General features: G+C 49.8%; 1 protein-coding gene across 3 annotated transcripts in view; it reads right to left on the reverse strand.

Moving 5' to 3' along the window:
• KHDRBS3 (KH RNA binding domain containing, signal transduction associated 3) overlaps nt 1-18,079 on the reverse strand; it is a 49,115-nt gene that overhangs the window by 13,877 nt on the left and 17,159 nt on the right. For all 3 annotated transcript variants that reach the window (XR_004987859.2, XM_045581285.1, XM_036437525.2), the window contains exons 3-6: nt 10,127-10,243; nt 6,999-7,145; nt 4,465-4,604; nt 2,020-2,215 (exon numbers count right to left, since the gene is read on the reverse strand). Coding sequence is in view for 2 of the 3 variants with exons in the window: in XM_045581285.1 (XP_045437241.1) it covers nt 2,020-2,215; nt 4,465-4,604; nt 6,999-7,145; nt 10,127-10,243 (600 nt within the window). In the remaining variant the exon portion in view is untranslated. The remainder of the gene's footprint in view (nt 1-2,019; nt 2,216-4,464; nt 4,605-6,998; nt 7,146-10,126; nt 10,244-18,079) is intronic.

The raw sequence follows: 18,079 nt of genomic DNA on the forward strand, positions 1-18,079 counted from the left end.
AGGAAGAGAGAAGGATTGAGAGTTAGAAACATCGATGAGAGAGAAACATCAATCAGCTTCCTTCCTTCCTTCCCTCCTTCCTTCCTTCCTTTCTTCCTTCCTTCCTTCCTTCCTTCCTTCCTTCCTTCCTTCCTTCCTTCCTTCCTTCCTTCCAGGTGGCCCCTCAAAAAGTAAATAAAAAGCTCTCCATGTCTGTCCTCCCAGAGGTCACAGTCCAGGGCGGAGGGAGACATGGAATGACCATGGGAATGCAGGAGGTCAGCTACTCCGAACATCCTAGTGAATGCACCGCAGTGGACAGACGTGCAGGAGGCGTTGGTGCAGAGAGCAGCGTGAGCAGAGGTCCGGACGCCCGTGGGCAAACAGCATCCGCACCATTTTCCCTAATCCTTCGTCTCTCTTTGATGCCTGTAGTTACTTCGCCACGCTCACTCCTGCTTTTAGTTATCTGAGTCCTCTCTCTCTCTTTCCTTGATGAGCCTGGTTAAAGGTGTGTCAATCTTGTTTATTTTCTCAAAGAACTAATTTCAGTGATTTTTTGCCTGGTTGTTTGTTGTTGTTTTTTAGACTCTCTTTCGCTTGTTTCTGCTCTGAACTTCATCATTTCCTTCCTCCTGCTCAGGTTCGGCTTTGTTTGCTGTTCTCTTTCAAGTGAAAAGTCGGGTTATTTGAGATTCTTCCAGTGTCTTGAGGGAGGCCTCTGCTGCTCTGAATTTCCTTCTCAGGATCCTCTCCCTGTGTCCCACGGCTTTCCCAGAGGGCAAAGGGGGGACACACAGTGGTGGAAGGAGACACGACGTGGGGTGGTGAATACACAACACAATACACAGGTGGTGTGTTACAGAACTGTCCACCTGAAACCTACAGTTATTAGCCAATGCCACCCCAACGCATTCAATTAAAAGCAAATACAGAGCAAAACATGAGGACCTATTGGGTCTTGCATCTCAGCCCTGCCACTGCCGCCCTCTCTGACGACAGTCACACACTCGTCCTTTAAGACTTCCGTCTGCTGATGTGAAACACCGTCCACTGCTAGGTCCCTCCACGGCAAACCGGGAAGTGACAGCAAGGATGAGGGGGTTGCATTCTCCCTGCCCCCAGGCGCCTCTCAGAGTTCTATTCGTTGTCTATTCAGCCAGCCTACGGACCAACCAAGGAATGACTGAATGGGGAACGAGAAAACCTGGTTTTGCATGAATTAAGAAAACAGTGAGTTTCTGTTTTCTTCCCTGAGAAGATCCTCGGCGAGGAATCCACACTGGGCAGCAGAGGGTAAGGGGAAGCGCTTCCGTGGAAAGACAGCCTGGCGCATGCAGGCAGCGTTTTTGTTTTTTTTTAACTGTGATTTTATTTATTTATTTATTTATTTTTATTAAATTATTATCTGTGTACATATCTTACCATTGCTCCCCCCATACATACCCTCCCTCCCCAGAGTTTTGCATCCATTGGTTGTACTTATATGCATGCATACAAGTCCTTCGGTTGATCTCTTATCTCCCCTTCCTCTCCCCACCCTCCCCGCTGTAATTTGACTAGTCTGCTTGTTGCTTTACTGTCTCTGCATCTATCTTTTGGTTCATCAGTTTATAATGTTCTTTATTATCCATAAATGAGTGAGGTCATGTGGTATTTCTCTTTCATTGACTGGCTTATCTCACTCAGCATGAGGTTCTCCAATTCCATCCAGGTTGCTCAGGCAGCGCTTTTTAAAGGACTGGATTGCGAGGAGGGCCCCAAGGTGGAGTGTGGAGGGACGTCACGGGAGCATCCTATGAAAGCGAGGCAACGCGCGCCCTGAGCCTAATCCTGGACTCCAAACCCACCACCCAAAGTCATCGTCAATGGCTCAGCCTTCAGCCAGTGGGTGAACAGGCCCCTCCTCCTTCAGTGTTTGTGCCTCCAGCACCGGGCACTCATGGGGCACGCACACACCCGGGGGGAGCAGGCAGGAAGGCACACAGGGAGAGGGGATGTGGCCGGTACATCGGAGCTGCTGTGCGCCGTGTCACTTACGTAATCGCCGTACGTGTCCTGCGTCGGGGGAGGCGGTGGAGGCCTGTACCCGGATGGGGGGACTCCTCTTGCTCTGGGGGTGAGAAGGCCTCGTCCCCGACTCACCAGCCCTCGGGTGGAGAGGACTCCCCTGGACGCTGACGCCCCTCGGGGGGCCACCACGCCCACGGGCCGGGTGGCGGCACCTCCCCTTCCCCTGCAAGCGAGAGGGACAGGTTAGCGGTGTCCGTCACGTTCTCCATCGCCCCCGTCCCCGACGCCTCAGAGGAGCGCCCGGCCCGGAAAAGGAAGGAGGAGCGATACGTGAAGTAGCAAGTGACGCAAGAGAAGAAGGGCGTCCACAGAAAGGGGTCCTCCGGGCAGCGCACCCCGCACCGGAGAACGGGGAACACCAGAGACTCTAGATGTTGCCGAGAACCCAAAACTGCCCTAATCAATAAATCACGATTTTTTTTTAAACACACACACACACACAGCAGCATTTACCGAGACAACCAAAGAAGTGAAATGAGATGTTCTGGTGCACGGCTAAGAAAATAGGTACAGAAACCATGTAAAAACAAAACAAAAACAAAAAACAAAAAGAAAAAAAAACACGAAACTCTGACGAGAGACATGAAAGGAGAAACAGTCCACGCCCATGGTTGTACGAGTCCATGGTGCCACGCTGCCCCTTCTTCCCGACTTGACGTGTGGACTCAGTGCAAGCCCCAGCCAAGTCCCAGCAAGCTCTTCTGTAGATGGGCCCACATGTTCTAACGTACACCAGGAAAGATTAAAAAATAATACTGATAAAAACAGAAGCGACAATACACCGCTGAAGAAGGGAACTGTTGGAGGACCCCGAATGCCTGACTGCAGGACTCACGTAAAAGCCACCGCAATCCAGAGAGCGAGGACTGAAGGCGGGACTAGACACACAGACTGAGGGGCAAAAACAGAGGGCCCAGACACGGATCCACAGAGAGTCAGGGATCACCGACAAAGGAGCAAAGACAGGAGAACCATTTTCACAAACGCCCGTCCCTCTGGACTGCACGGAAAGACGCTGTGATTTCTAGCATGCCGTGTTCCTCCTCTACCTCGGGCGCACGCCTAGAGAAGTCTTCAGTGCGATCAGGAGAAAAACCCAGTTTCCACTCACAGTGCGTCTAACCCTCCGGTGACATTTCAGTTCATCTGTGTGTATTCCAGCCACGAAAGGTTCCCGCTGCCTTATCGAATGCCCCTCCGTGGCCATCCTACTATATGGGCCACAAAACAGTCACCATGACTTTTGGATATATAAATGCCTGTCTTCCAACGTGGTGGAAGACATGCATTTATACATCTGAGAAGTTCACAGTTCCTCCCCATCATCATGAACTCTGTTAGATCACCATGGGGCATACGGAGTCACACAGAGGTGCCTGTCACAGAACGTCAGGCAGGTCTTGTGACAGGTGTAGCTCCAGACACTTCTCTGTGAAGGTGCGTTGAAGACTCATTCTCAAGGGAACGCCAGTGGGAATGGAGTCGAGCAGTAAGAGCACGGCTTTAAGTGATACCTTGAGGAGAGGAAGGCGTGATGCCGAATGACACGCGACCACAAACGCCCCGTCATACTACAAAGCACTCGCTGAATGCTACAGCCAGGCTCCGGGCAGAGCGGTGCTGGGGTCTGGGAACGGAAAAGGGCTGTCCGGCGAGATGTACAATGAAAACCTTTTGCTTGAAACGTTTATCCACGTGGATAGGACCAGGTGCAGCGCTGCTCTCAGCCAGGACACGGAAGAGCAGAAAGGTAACACCGAGCAGAAGGCTTCATAGGCGGGCGGGTGGGTGGATGGATGTGGTTGTGATGGCTCCTTCTGTTTATGCATTTTCAGCGGAGTGACCAGGGCTTCTGGCTTTGAACCCCCAGCGCCAGACCTGCCCCTGGAGAGCTGAGTCCTCCCTTCGAGGATGCCGCTGTCTTCCTATTTGGGTGGTCGGAGCCTTTCCCCTTTGTGTGTGTGTATTCAACCAAAGAAGCAGGAAAGATCTTTATCACTTCCCATGGGGGCTCTGGGGCTCCAGGACTCCGGCACCCGCTTCTCCCTCTCTCCTAACAACCGCACCGATGACAGAGGAGCCGAGGGAGGCGTGGAGGTCCCTTCAGGTCCGATGGCCAGGGACTGCCCAGCATCGATGGGTGTGAGACATTCCACGCTGAGTGTGGGGGCCTCTCGAGTGATCAGTTTGGAACGGGGGCATTTAAAACATGAATCTAGTTTCATCTTAAAAGATCTTGACGACGGTGAATCCCACCTGGAGGAATGGTACAGCCAGGCCCGGAAGGACGGCAGCCGTGGTGACAGGACACACTGATTGGCCGGGAGAGCTGCCTGGCTGAGTAACGGACATGGGATGGCTGCACACACCTGTTCTGACGACAGAAAACGCAAGCCCGCGGCGATGGCCTACCTGGCTGCCATGGGGGTCGGGGCGCCTCTGGTGCGCGAGGCGGACTTCCCTCGGGCGGCGGGGGCCTCCGCGCCTTCGGAGCCGCCGTTCAGGTAGGTGAGCTCCTGCAGCTGCGCCTGGCGGATCTCGTCGTTGTAGTCCTGGGGAGGGAGACGCAGCAGCGTCACAGCCGCGAAGAGGCGGGCGTGGTCAGTGCACCAAGCACACGGGTTTTAACAGATGTTTTTATCGATGTCAGAGAGGAAGGGAGAGGAGAGAGGCAGAAACATCAACAATGAGAGAGATTCATGGATTAGCTGCCCCCTGCACGCCCCACACTGGGGATCGAGCCTGCAAGCCGGGCCTGTGACCTGACTGGGAATCGAACCTTGACCTCCTAGTTCATAGGTGGAAGCTCAACCACTGAGCCACACTGGCCAGGCAGCAATTTTTTTTTTTTTTAACAGAAATAAAGGGTTAGGAAAATAGTTGACGTCAAAATACAAGAGTTGAGTTGGTTAAAATGAAAATGCATCAGTAAATTTTAAAAAGTGAGAAAGCGCAGTACTGTTCCCCGAGGTAAACTTGTCTACCATCAGCCGTCACTCTTCCCCTCAGGATGAATTCCAGGTGGGGCATTTATAATGAAATTAAAGCCGCACGTGACAGATCCACTGGCAAGGCCACCACAGCCCCGCTCCCCGGTTGCCGCCAAGCATGTGTGATGGGCCCGCCGGGGAGCAGGAGGCAGACGGGCCACAAGGGCCTGCACGCCCTTCGGTCCATTCTCGCTGGGATATGCAGCACATCCCCTTATACTGAGAAGCCTGCTCTGGTGCGTCTTATGTTCCTGTCCACACGCCCCCTGAGGAATTCTGGGAGTCACCCCTGACTTTCCCCCCTTTCCCAACTTCCTGCTCCGTCAACCCCCACAAGAACCATGTGTGCCGAGCAGAGAACACTGTGTCTAGCTCCAGTGAAAGGAACGTTCGGACGTGCATGACGGACAGGAGCGGCACCTCACTCAGCTGGAGGAGGAATAGGGATTTCTACAGCATCACCCGAGGGTGAGTATCAACTACCTGCCAGAGAGGGGGCGCCAGTGTTCCCGACGGGGTGGGCGGGGGGGAAGGAGGTAGCGTGTTTTAAGACTAACGGACCGGCGTGTTGAGCTCCCTGCGAGCGGCAGGCGAGCTGAGGAGCAGGCCAGGGGTCACGGTGCACACAGACGCTTTCTCCCACTTGTTCATGGTCCTGGGGCCCCAAGAGGCCCACTGGGATCCATCAGTAGCGCGACCTCTCACAGCCAACCTATAAATACGCTTCCCGCCATGTGACTACAGCGTGTGAGGCTTAATGAGCTATTTGTAAAGCACACGCTAAATAAAACGTGCCGCATGAATGTTAAATGCTTGCAAGTGAGCCGAGACCGGTTTGGCTTAATGGATAGAGCATTGGCTTGGGGACTGAAAGATCCCGGGTTCGATTCTGGTCAAGGGCATGTACCTTGGCTGCGGGCATATCCCCAGTAGGGGGTGTGCAAGAGGCAGCTAATCGATGACTTTCTCTCGTCGATGTTTCTAACTCTCTCTCTCCCTTCCTCTCTGTACAAAATCAATAAAATATATTTTTTTAAAAAAATGCTTGCAAGTGAGAGGCGGGGTGACACAGAATCGTCCGAGCTAAACATAGATCCCGGGGAAAGTGGACGCAGGCCCAATGCCCGCACACGGAGGGCACTGGGTCTGGGTCCGAGAGCAACGCACTGCCAGGGCGGGTCCAGACTCACAACAGGGTGAGTCCCACGGGGACCAGGGACTGTGCTCTTTGACTTCCTTACTCGTGTGACCTCAGCAGCGTGACCTCATCTCTGAAGGCCTGTGACCTCACAAGGAAAGGGGGAATGATGACCAGGCATTCGTGGGGACAGGGTGAGGTCCCTTGCCATGACACCGGTGAGGCTCTGGGGCAGACAAACGGCCCTGCAAGCACCAGTGGCTGCCAACTCACCAAGGCTCTGAGTAAGGGAATGCCCGGCCGGCCGACGTGAGCATCTACCTATGACCAGGAGGTCACGTTCGATTCCCGGTCAGGGCACATGCTGGGTTGCCTGGTGAATCCCCATGTGGGGCGTGCAGGAGGCAGGCGATGTGATTGATGACTTTCTCTCATCATGGAAGTTTCTCTCTCCCTTCTCCCTTCCTCTTGAAAATCAATATAAATATACACTGAGTGGCCAGATGATCTCTGAACGCATAATAATCTGGCAACTCAGTGTATATTCTATATAATAAAAGGCTAATATGGAAATTGTCCCCTTGACCAGGAGTTCGACCAGCAGGCAGGTTGGCCAACCACCAATGTCCCCTCCCCCTGGCCAGGCTGGCTGGACCCCACCCATGCACGAATTCACACACCGGGCCTCTAATACACACACACACACACACACACACACACACTGAGTAGACAGATATGCGTTCAGAGATCTAATAATCTAGCCTCTCAGTGTTTATTATTAAAAACACATGCAAAGGAAGAACTGGAAGGGCACTCACAGGGATGAGGAACTTCTTGATCTCCTCCAGCGCGTGGCCCATGCGGGCGTAGGCCTCAGCGGGCGGGGCGAACACCTCGATGAGGACGTGGAGGTCGTCGTTGAGGTGGAAGTACTTGGCCTCGCCGCTTTTCCTCAGCTCTTCCTCCTGCGGAAACACAAGGCGCGTGGAGGCTGTGTGGCCAGGAGGAAAGAGGGAGACAAGAAAATGTGCCCCCAGCTCCTCGCATGCGGCTGTCCCCGAAGATCCGCCACCCCTAGCCAACGCCACCTAAGGAAGCGTTAACAGTGTAAACGGGTCCTGCCGGTCCGAGCCCAGGCTTTCAGGAAAACACAAAGGTATCCAGCTGGCGCTCAGTCTCGGCTTCTGTCTCGGGCCTGGGAGCCTGGCCCCTGCCCTCTGCCCCACGCTGGGCTCCCGCCTCCTTGGGCCCCTCCAGGCTCCACACAGACCACCTCTGTGGAACTGGACTCACAGCCCAGCTCGCTTCTGCACCGGTCACACTGTGACCCACAGCGCCCTGACCACGCCCTGACCAATCTCCAAAATACCTGCGCGCCCTGTCTGTCCCTTGCCCCTCTCCTGACTTCTCTCACTGCAGGTGCCCACATGGAGCACAGACTGAGACAGTCTCTCCTGGCGCTGCAACCATCTTGTTCAGGAAAGTGCTTGGCACAGAGCAGAAGCTCAACAGATACTGATTGGGTAGGTGACTAATTGTCTCTTCATGTCTCTGTCCTTTGGCTGCGGCAGGTGTCACTCAAAAGCACTGCCACATGCCAGGCACTACACCCTCGCTGAGGACAGGAAGGTGAACACCATAAACGGTGGGCTTCCTTAGCTCACTGTCCGTCACCGTGATGCATGTTTTCTAATTGATCGGTTGTTGTTTGCACAATGAAATAGAGGGGGAAATGAGGAGGGAAAACAGATCGTTCAGGGACCAGTGATTTCGCTACATCATCTTTATCTTTTTTTTCTTAAGATTTTTTTTTATTATTATTTTAAAGAAGGAGGAAGGGAGAGGGAGAGAGAGAGAAACATCGATGTGAGAGGAGCGCATCACTGGCTGCCTCCTGCGTGTCCCGCTCCTGGGGATCAAGCCACAACCTGGGCCGGGAATCAGACAGGCGACCTCTCCTTCCACAGAACAGAGGAGTCTGGGAAACACAGCATCAGTCAAGATGGGAACGCTCAGTGAGTCCTTCCACTGACTGGCGTGACTGAGAATTACGTCACACGCCAACTGGAAGTTCACACTAAGGCTTCCCTAAGCAGGCTGGGGCCTGGGGGAATCTCCATTGTAAAGCAGCGTCCCAAGGGCATCTGATGCAGAGCCGTGTTCTCATCACGTAAGAGACGGACCCTCCCTGAGCAAGCAGGCCGTACCCTCGGATGCTCTGAATCACACTTTTCTTACATTTAAAAGCAAGATTTTGTTTATCTCCCGTCATGTGTCCAAGGATGACATGGAGGAAGGCACACGAGATATCACAGCGTGTCTGAGCCACAGTGACTCTTCAGTAAACGAACGGTGGCTATTTTCACGCGAAAGCTGCTACTGAGACAGACTCTCGGGCAAGAAGGCTGGACTTGGTCTAAGTGACTTTCTTGTCTGACACAGCCATTGCTCCACCCGTCACGGTAAGTGATCACTAAACACAGATTTGGTTCTCAGTCACATCATCCTTTCAGCATGACAGAGCGACAGAGCGATGGGGGAGAACATTGGAAACATGAGCATTCTTCTCAGAACTTGTGTATTATATTTTAGAAAGTGATTAGTAAAAATAACAGTAATCTTTGCTTATTAAAAAGGGAAAGCACGCTGCCTGTCAGAATGGCTCCCGTCAATAAATCAACAAGCAAAGTGCCACAAGGATCCGGAGGAAGGATCTCTGCACCGCAGCTGAGATGTCGACTGGTGCTGCCGCTGCGGGGCAGTGGACCCGGCGATTGTGGGGATTTACCCAAAGAAACCCGAAGCAACAATTCAAAAGGATGTATGCACCCCTGTGTTCACTGCACTGTTATTTACAATACCCAACGTCTGGAAGTGCCCGTCAGCAGACGAGTGGATAGAAGAGCTGTGGTGCATTCACACAGGGAATGCCATCGGGCCATGAGCAGGAGGACAGCTCACCTTTTGCAACAGCATGGGTGGCCTGGAGAGTGTGGTGCCGAGGGAAATGAGCCAGTCAGACAAAGACAAGGACCACGTGATGTCACTTACATGTGGCATCTGATGAACAAAATAAACTAACAAGCAAAATAGAAACAGACTCATGGATACAGAGAGCAGACACACTGCTGTCAGAGGGGAGGGGTACAGAGCTGGGTGAAAAGGGGAAGGAATTAAGCAGAACAAAAAGTAAAAGGCAAAAAAACACCTCTCAGGCACAGACAACAATAAAGTGATTACTGGAGGGGAAGGGGGAAGGGGAGAGATCATACAATACAATGGATGATGTAAAGGTAAATGGGGATGGAAGGAGACTTGACTTGGGCGGCAAACCACAACACCACACACAGATGATATTGTATGTTGTAGAACTGGACCCCTGAAAGCTAAATAATTGTATTGACTAACGACACTCCAGTAAGTTCAATGAAAGAAATCAATCAATCTTGAAATTCTAAAAATAAAAAAGGAGACAGTTCACATGAATACATCCAAGTAGAATAACTGTGTGCAAGCAACTATTAAAACTTCTAAAGTCAATAGTATTAACTTGACAAAATGCATAGGTGCCAAAAGAAGGGCAAAAAGGGCAAATAAACGTATCTACTTTATAAAGTCAACGAAGGACAAGACCCCAAGGAGCGTGTCTGAAGGGCAAACAGTCTTGGTGAGAGGACAGACAGCTCCTTGCTCTGCGTGACAATGTCAGTGTCCCTGTGCTTTCTGCAATGTGACATACCGTTTCCTGAATCAAAACCACAGGTGCCCAGCTGGCAGGACTCCTGCATTGAGTGTCTGCCCAGAGGGCAGCTCCTGTATTGAGTGTCTGTCCCCTGGTAGTCAGTATGTGTCATAGCAACCAGTTGTTCAGTTGTTCGGTCATTTGGTGGTTCAATCGCTTAGGCTTTTATATATATAAATGTAGGGATACAATGGATGATCTTACCTTTGCCTTGTCTCTCATGGAGCCTTTGCCAAGGATGGACATTTTGGTCAAGGTCTCTTCTTGTAAACGCTTCAGAGAGTTGCCACGTGGACCCAGAAGCTTCCCCACAAAGTTGAACTAGGAAAAACACAGAAAGCAAACTTGTAGCACTTGTATCTGAAGGCAATGTCTTACTCTCGAATGCTAGGAGACACGGTGGTATGCTCCATATATCATTGATTAATCACAAACAGGTCAGTTCCTGCTACATGAATCGCATTGCTTCTACACACCACAGGTAACAGGGCTAAACACGGTAAGATAAAATAACAATTAATATGTTTCTCTATACCAATCATGCTCGTGATGGCTGTATTTCACAATCTGTAAATGCAGTTAATTTCCTTGACAACAGTCACACACATTCAACACCCACCATGGACAGACGGAGCCAGGGTTAGGACACGGGTGAGGGAAAATGCCGCTACATGCTACATGTCCTGCAATGTCCCCCGGCTGGTCATAGCACTGGGTTCTTCAACCTGGTCAGCGCTCAGCCTTGGCCAGTCAACCAGTGAGGCTGACTTCCACATGTGGTGGCTGACAAAAGCTTTGCCATAAATCCACGGACCTCTTGGACAACTAGCTATGGCAATGGTTCTCAGCCTTCCTAATCCCTCAACCCTTTAACACAGTTCCTCATGCCGTGGTGACCCCCAATCATAAAATTATTTTCATTGCTACTTCCTAACTGTAATTTTGCTGGTTATGAATTGCAATGTAAATATCTGTGTTTTCAGGTGGTTTTAGGCTCTACAGCAGCAGTTCTCAACCTGTGGGTCACGACTACCTGGGTTTCAAAGCTCGGCTTTGCCATTTGGCATCTGAGGAACCCTGGGCCAGTTATCCAACCTCTGCACCCCTGGGCTTCCTCACCTCTGCATACCTGCTGTTCAACGGGACTGTCCTGAGGACTCAGCTGGTCCATATAAATAGACTAGAGGCCCGATGCACAAAATTCATGCAAGGAGCACAGCCCCCGCAGCTGTAGGGGCTGCCTCTACCTCGGCCCCCGCCAAAACAGCTTTGTCCGGAAGGTTGTCCGGAAGGTCATCCAGTTTAATAAGCATAGTACACTTTTATTATTATAGAAGATTAGAACAATGCTTGGTGCAACATAGGCAATAAGTATGTCTTGGGTGAAAGAATTATCCTTAGAAATGTCACACAATGCTTGAAGCCTCACTACAGTGAAGCTGAACCATGAATACTTCTCACTCCCCCACAGAAGGGCAGCCTTGTTTGCTACCCAGAGAGCACCTGTCTGTCCTCCTAGGCACGCTGGTTGGAGACAAATCTCATGCCTTCACCGCTCCGGTGCTGGCCACCATAATGGGGCCGTTCCCGGGCCGCACCGCTGCTGTTTTTAAGAGAAAATTGTCCTCCATTTGCCTTGCTATGATAATTGAAGTCGTTTTCCTGAAATAGCCACTTGAAGGAAAATCAAAGTACTTTTTCCTTGCCCACTTTTCAGCTTATTGGTCTTCAACAAGACTCAAGCATCTCTTTTTGATCTTTACATGCAACTTCGTTTTATTTTTAAATGTTATGCAAATCACTTTTCAAACTGTATCAGTAACACAGAATTGGAAAATATCAGACAAAACTACAAGGCTGGGGGGTCAGTCTCTTGACCCGGCCACCCCCTCCTGCTTCTTGTGCCCGATTTTCTCCGCTTTTACCTTCTTGGAATTTCTATTATTTGGATTCCAGAGCCCTGGGTTGGATCTCTAAGTTTCCTCTTTTTCCTCTCTTTCCCTTTCATCTTCTCTCTCTCTCTAGTTTTGGGGAGACTTCATTCCACTAAGCTGTCACACCTCTTACTCCTTCAATCCCTCAATCAGACGTTAAACTACTGACAGCATTTCCCACTCAATCGGCTGGGCCCCAGCAGCAAGCTAACCTACTAGTCAAAGTGTCTGCCCCCTGGTGGTCAGTGTGCATCACAGCGACTGGTCGAACGGTCAAACGAACAAATGGTCCCACACTTAGCATGCTAGGCTTTTATTAGGTAGGATTTCATTGTGTGCCTCCATGTGTACAGGCAAAAGTGTTCCCATACCCACGACCACTGACTTTTCTATTACAAATATATACTACATCATCGGGGTTACCGTTGCAAATAGAAAGTTTTTCCGATGGTTATGAAGACGGCGAATCAGCATACGGTAAGACAGCTGAGCTCCACTGCGTGCTGCGTACCGGCCAATTACCAGGCCCTTTGTCGGCGAGGCCCGGTGTCCTGAACCCGCCTCAGTGGATCTAAACCAGATCTGTGACCCGACCCTGCTCCTGGGGGAGCAATTAGCGACGCTGTCATTTCATAAACAACGAAGCCTCCAGAACATGTCACCGTCTCCGTCCAAATGTGTCCCCTAATTGGCTGCTCCCTGGAAGGATGATTAGCCTGATGGAGGGCTGCCCGGCTGACCTCTGACTCAGCCCTGGAACTGAGCACGTAGCCTCTGCCACCGCGGGCTGAGCACGGGTCCCGCCAGGGCACCCAGCCCAGCACAGGGCATGGCCGCCCACGCCGTGGCTCCAGCCAAGGGCCCCACAACTGTTCCGGAGTCACTGCCCCACCACCTGACAGGGCAGGCACTTACTAAATATTCAATGAGTTCATTACAGGTTGGCAGTCTGCATGTGGGCCCCTGCTAACCTCCTGTCTGTCTGATTTTAACGCTGAAAGACTCCGATTCCGTAGTTGCACCCTAATGAAGACTGGTTAGGAAAAGACAGCGGAGCAAAGCCACTGGTCCCTTAATCAGGTGTTTTTTCCTCCTGATTTCCCTCGATTTCTGTGCAGCCAGCACAGACACCCTGGGCGGGCAGCGCTGGGTGAGCCGCTGCAGCGTCTGACATACGCCTGCGATCCAGGCAGGGTCACGGTCGTGTGTTCGGGCCACTGCGTGCATTTTCCATTCGGAAGCGCGTTCTCACTCACCAGGGCCCAAGTGCGCCCAGAGACAGACCACGTGCATGGCTGCGAAGGCGGGCTGGGCCCGTGCCTGCTCCCAGGGTCTGACGGGCCCTCCACTCCCCTCTGGCACCTCCTGCTTTCTCCCGGGACACTTCCCAAACCAGACTCCCGCCCATGTCCCTCCGTGTTGGGTTGCCAGGAAGAGGGGGTATGCTTCACACGGGTCTGAAACCTCCCCATCCCACTCCCGTCTCCATTCTCAGAGCGCTCCGCACAGGCTCACGTGCAAAAGGCACAGCTGTGCTGAGTCAGCCAGAGCTGTGCTGAGTCGGCCAGAGCAGCAGAGTGAACGCACAGGGTCTTGCCGACTGCTGCTTCACGGTGAGGAAGCCGGAACTCTGCCAACGCTATCAAAGCGGAAACCACGCTCTGGCATGAGAGGCCACAAATGGCAAAACATTAAGCCCTCTGCCTACCCCAGCGCCCACGTGGGAGCCCTGCAGGCCTCGGGTCCTGGGTGCACAGGGCCACTGGCCCAGGATCAGAAAACCAGTAACTGAGCAGTGGCACGTTATACTAATATATATATTGTATATATATAAATAATAAATATAGATATAAATACAGAAATATAAATATAAGTACATCCTAGAGGCCCAGTCCATAAAATTCATGCACAGGTAGGGTCCCTAGGCTTGGCCAGTGATCAGGGCCGATCTGCAGGGCGACTGGACACCCTCACTGGCACCTGACTTGGCTGGCCTGGCACCGCCCACTAGCTGGCCAGCCCCGCCCCCCAGCTGCCACAGTCTGTCACCTCCCTCTGTGGGTCTGTGGTCTGCTGGCTGGGGACAGTTCCTGTGTTAAGTGTCTGCCCCCTGGTTTTTCCACCGTTTGGTTGATTTGCATATTAGGCTTTTATTATATATGACATATATATATATATTTTAAATTGATTTTAGAGATAAAGGAAGAAGGAGAGAAAGAAAGAAACATCAATGATGAGAGAGAATCATTCATTGGCTGCCTCCTGCACGCCCTCCACTGGGATCCAGCCCACAACCTGGGCATGTGCCCTGACTGGGAATTGAACCCTGGCTCCTGGTTCATAGGTCACCACTCAACCACTAAGCCATGCTGGCAGGGCCAGTGGCATGTCTTAATGCCACCCTGAATGCTGCACTCTATGCCTCCCCGTAATTAAATAATCCCAGCCAATAATTACTCTACGTGCCCGCCCCCCCGCCCCGCCTCTGCGTGTTCACAGCCTGGACTAAATTTAATTCCACCTGCGACTCTTTCCCCAGAAATAACCCTTCTCACACCCGTAACGCCCATGGCGTCCCTCCCCTCTCGTGTTAATTCCGTTTCACCTGAATGACTTCGTGACATTCACCGCTTCTCCAGGCAGCGTGTGAATCCTGTGAGAGTCATTAGGACCCGCATTTGATTCATCATTTTTCCCATGTAAGAAAGGGTTTCTCAATAAATAATCAGGGAACTAAAGTGGGTTTTACCCCCAAATCAAATGGCACCAGTCAGCCTGGTTGTTGATAGGTTTTGTTTGCTGCAGACATTGTTGCAACATATTCAAAGTATAGGTAAAAGCCTTCTTTGCATTTCTTAAGTTCCCAACCACACATCTCTAAGATTACTGGTTGCGGGGGGACTATTTGTTGTTGCTCTGCTAACAGGAAGGCGACCTCCCTTCCACTTCTGAATGGTCGGCGGCCCACGTCTCAGACACCAGCGGCCCTGAACATCAGCGGTGCGTGCAGTGATGCCTCCTGCAGCCGCCACGGCAAGATGAATACCCATGGGGCACAGGCGAGGCATGGCCTGAGCTACCCCGCCGCATGTGCTTGCTCTCTCTGTTTGCTCACGGCGGGACTACAGTCTCATGGGGCGGGGAGGGGTCAATGGGAAAACAAAGAAAACATGTAGAAGCTGAACGTATAGGGTTAGCATCAAGTCCACATCAAGCCGCCCTGTGCCCACCGCCGGGCTGGAGAGCCATGCACCACCAGCCCCCACCCCCAGCGCAGACTTCTACTGGCACCAGCAGGAACACCTTTCCTTAGAACTGGTGGAAGTACACCGTCAGCCTTTGCCCCGGCTGGCAGCCTGCGCCCTCGGTGCTCCATCATGCTAAGCAGAGACGCCTCCCTCAGCATCCTGAAAGCAGGGTTTCTAAGCAGCCTGCTTCTAGCATCATAAATACTCGCCGTGGACGCTGCTATCCGTTAGACACGGAAACGACCATCTGTCTTCCTCTGCTCGCATCAAAGCTGACATTGCAAAGTGATGTTGGAGATTTTATCCCATATCCTTTACTGCATGCACTTACTCAGACACAACGGAGTATTAATTATAGATTCATCATCTACGAGGACACGCACTATGTGCTCACTCACACGCAGCAGAGGATTCGTTGTAGACTGATTAGCTACGAGGCTCTGAACCATCTGAAGATGGGCAGCGGTAAGATTGTCTACGGCGCATCAAGCATACAGAGGCTGCTGTATAGTTATCATCTTATGAAGGTCTCCATGAGCCATGCTTCAGGTCGTAATGACTCAATGAGAGGGTCCCAACAAAGTTTGCTGAAAGGTTCTGTACATATGACTGAACTCCTAGCAGGCTGACCGTCTAGAAATAGGACCTATGACCTCTTAAGCTCCAAACAAAGTATAAAAACCAACTATCTGAAGCCCCGAGGAGACTGGTCAGAAACAAGAAAATTCTGGAAGAGAGTGAGACTTGGGAGAAGGGAATATCCTGGGCAAATTTGCAGATTTTAGAATGTTTTAGCCTCAATAGCAGACTTTCAGGCAACTACAGCATTGAAATGTCAGAGAGGAGGAATACTAGAAAAGACAAGGTCACAGCTGAGGAGCCCCCGTGTCATGGACAAAATCCAACGATACATAAAAGGATAATATGTTGTTACCAGGTAAGGTTTAACCTAGGAATGCAAAGTTGGTTTAATATAAACAAATAAAATCAATAAGATTCACCATGTGAAAAATCCAAGAGAGTAACATCCTGTGTTCATTTCAATAGATGCAGAAATGGCATTCAATAACATTCACCACTTCGTCAGGATCAAACCCCTCAGCAAAACCGAAGTAGAAGTAACTTCCTCTAGCTCATAAAGGTCTTCTAATAAAAAACTTTTGGCTGTTATCATTCTTAGTGGTAAAATATTGAATGTTTCCTACATTAATAGGGGTAAGAATGCCTAATCTTCCCATTTGTATTTAAATATTATATTAGAGATACTAGCCAATACAACAAAGCAAGCTAAATACATAAAGAGCACACAAATTGGAAAAGAAGTAATCTGTTTATACAGATGATATCATTATGTATATTATGTATAATTTGTCATGTCCTAAAGCAGTGGTAGGCAAACTCATTAAAGCAACTTACTAGAATTAACAAGTGAGTTTAGCAAGGTAGCAGCATACAAAGTTGATATATAAAATTTTAATTAGAAGAAAAGAATTTTAAATATCTATTTTACAAGTGTCAAAACATAAAACTTTTAGGAACAAGTTTAACAAAAGACAAATCATCCCTTTATCCTGACAGGTATAAAATCCTGTTGATAGGAAATAAAAATCTAAATAAATGGAAAGATATACCATGATCAAGTAAGGGCAGTCTCAGTATTTTTAAGATGTCAAATCTCCCTAATCTGATCAACAGGTTCAATGCAAATCCCTACATTATGATTGTTTAGTAACAATTCATATAATACTTAATTAACTTATATAAAATTGCAAAGGATCTATATCCAAGAAATCCTGAGAAGGAAAGACAAAGTTGAAGGGACTAAGTTACCTAACTTGATGTCTCACTACAGAAAGCTATCGTAATGAAGACAGTAGGGGAGTAGCATCAGGATCCATAAGCAGAAAGTGAGAAAACAGACCTCACATTCAGTCATCTCATTTTCACCAGAGGTGCACAATCCGTGGGAAGGAAACATCTTCCAACAAGTGGTACTGAAAAACTAAGTATCGGTTTGAAGAAAAAACGACTTTTGACCTTCTATCTCACACCATCCACAAAAATTAATTTCAGAAGCATCGTAGACCTAAAAGGAAACGCTACAATGAAATACAGGAGACTGTCCTTATATTTAACAAAAGACTTTAAAATTTCCTTGAGCTTGGCAAAGATTTCCTAATTGGTAATAGGTAACAATCAGAAAAGGAAATCCTGATACATCAGACGTGATCAAAATCGAAAACATCTGCTTATCACAAGGCTCCATGAAGAAAATAGTAGAGGAGTCACAGACTGGTCCAAGTATTCACAAATCACGTGTCTAACAAACATGTGTCCAGGATATATAAAAGCTCCTACAATTCAATGATAAGAAGGTATCCATCCCCTTTAGAATAGGCCAAAAATCTAAAGACACAACAGGAGAGAAATGAACAGTCAATTTAAAAAAGCAGGCAAAACCGTTACTCACCAGGAAAATGCAAATTACTACCACAAGGAATGCCACCATATAATGCACCAGCAGACTGGCTGAAATGGAAGTGACGGATAACATCAAAAGCTGACGAAGACCTGGAGCAATCACGATTGTGGGCACTGTCCCTGGAAATGCCACATGGTACATACGGCCACTTTGGGGAGGAAAGCGGGAGGGGAGTAGTATGGCAATTTAAAACTAAATGCACAGCAATTAAATGCCTAAGCATTTACTCAACATAAATGAAAACATTTGCTCACAACATGATATGTATGAAAGCGTGTGTGCAATTTGATTTATAATAAGCTGCACCGTAAACTGCCCGGGCAAATGGACAACTTGTGGTGTACTTAGGTAACGGATTATTATTCAGCAATCTAAAAAAAATCACTACCGAGATCTACAAAATGTGCAAGAATCATGTACATGGACTCCCCAAAGAAAGAAAAACAAATAAAAATAGTATCCGTTCAGGCCAAATCTGAGGCCAAGATTTTAG

The sequence above is a fragment of the Pipistrellus kuhlii genome, unplaced genomic scaffold (genome assembly GCF_014108245.1).
Source record: "Pipistrellus kuhlii isolate mPipKuh1 unplaced genomic scaffold, mPipKuh1.p scaffold_m20_p_14, whole genome shotgun sequence".
NCBI lineage: Eukaryota > Metazoa > Chordata > Mammalia > Chiroptera > Vespertilionidae > Pipistrellus > Pipistrellus kuhlii.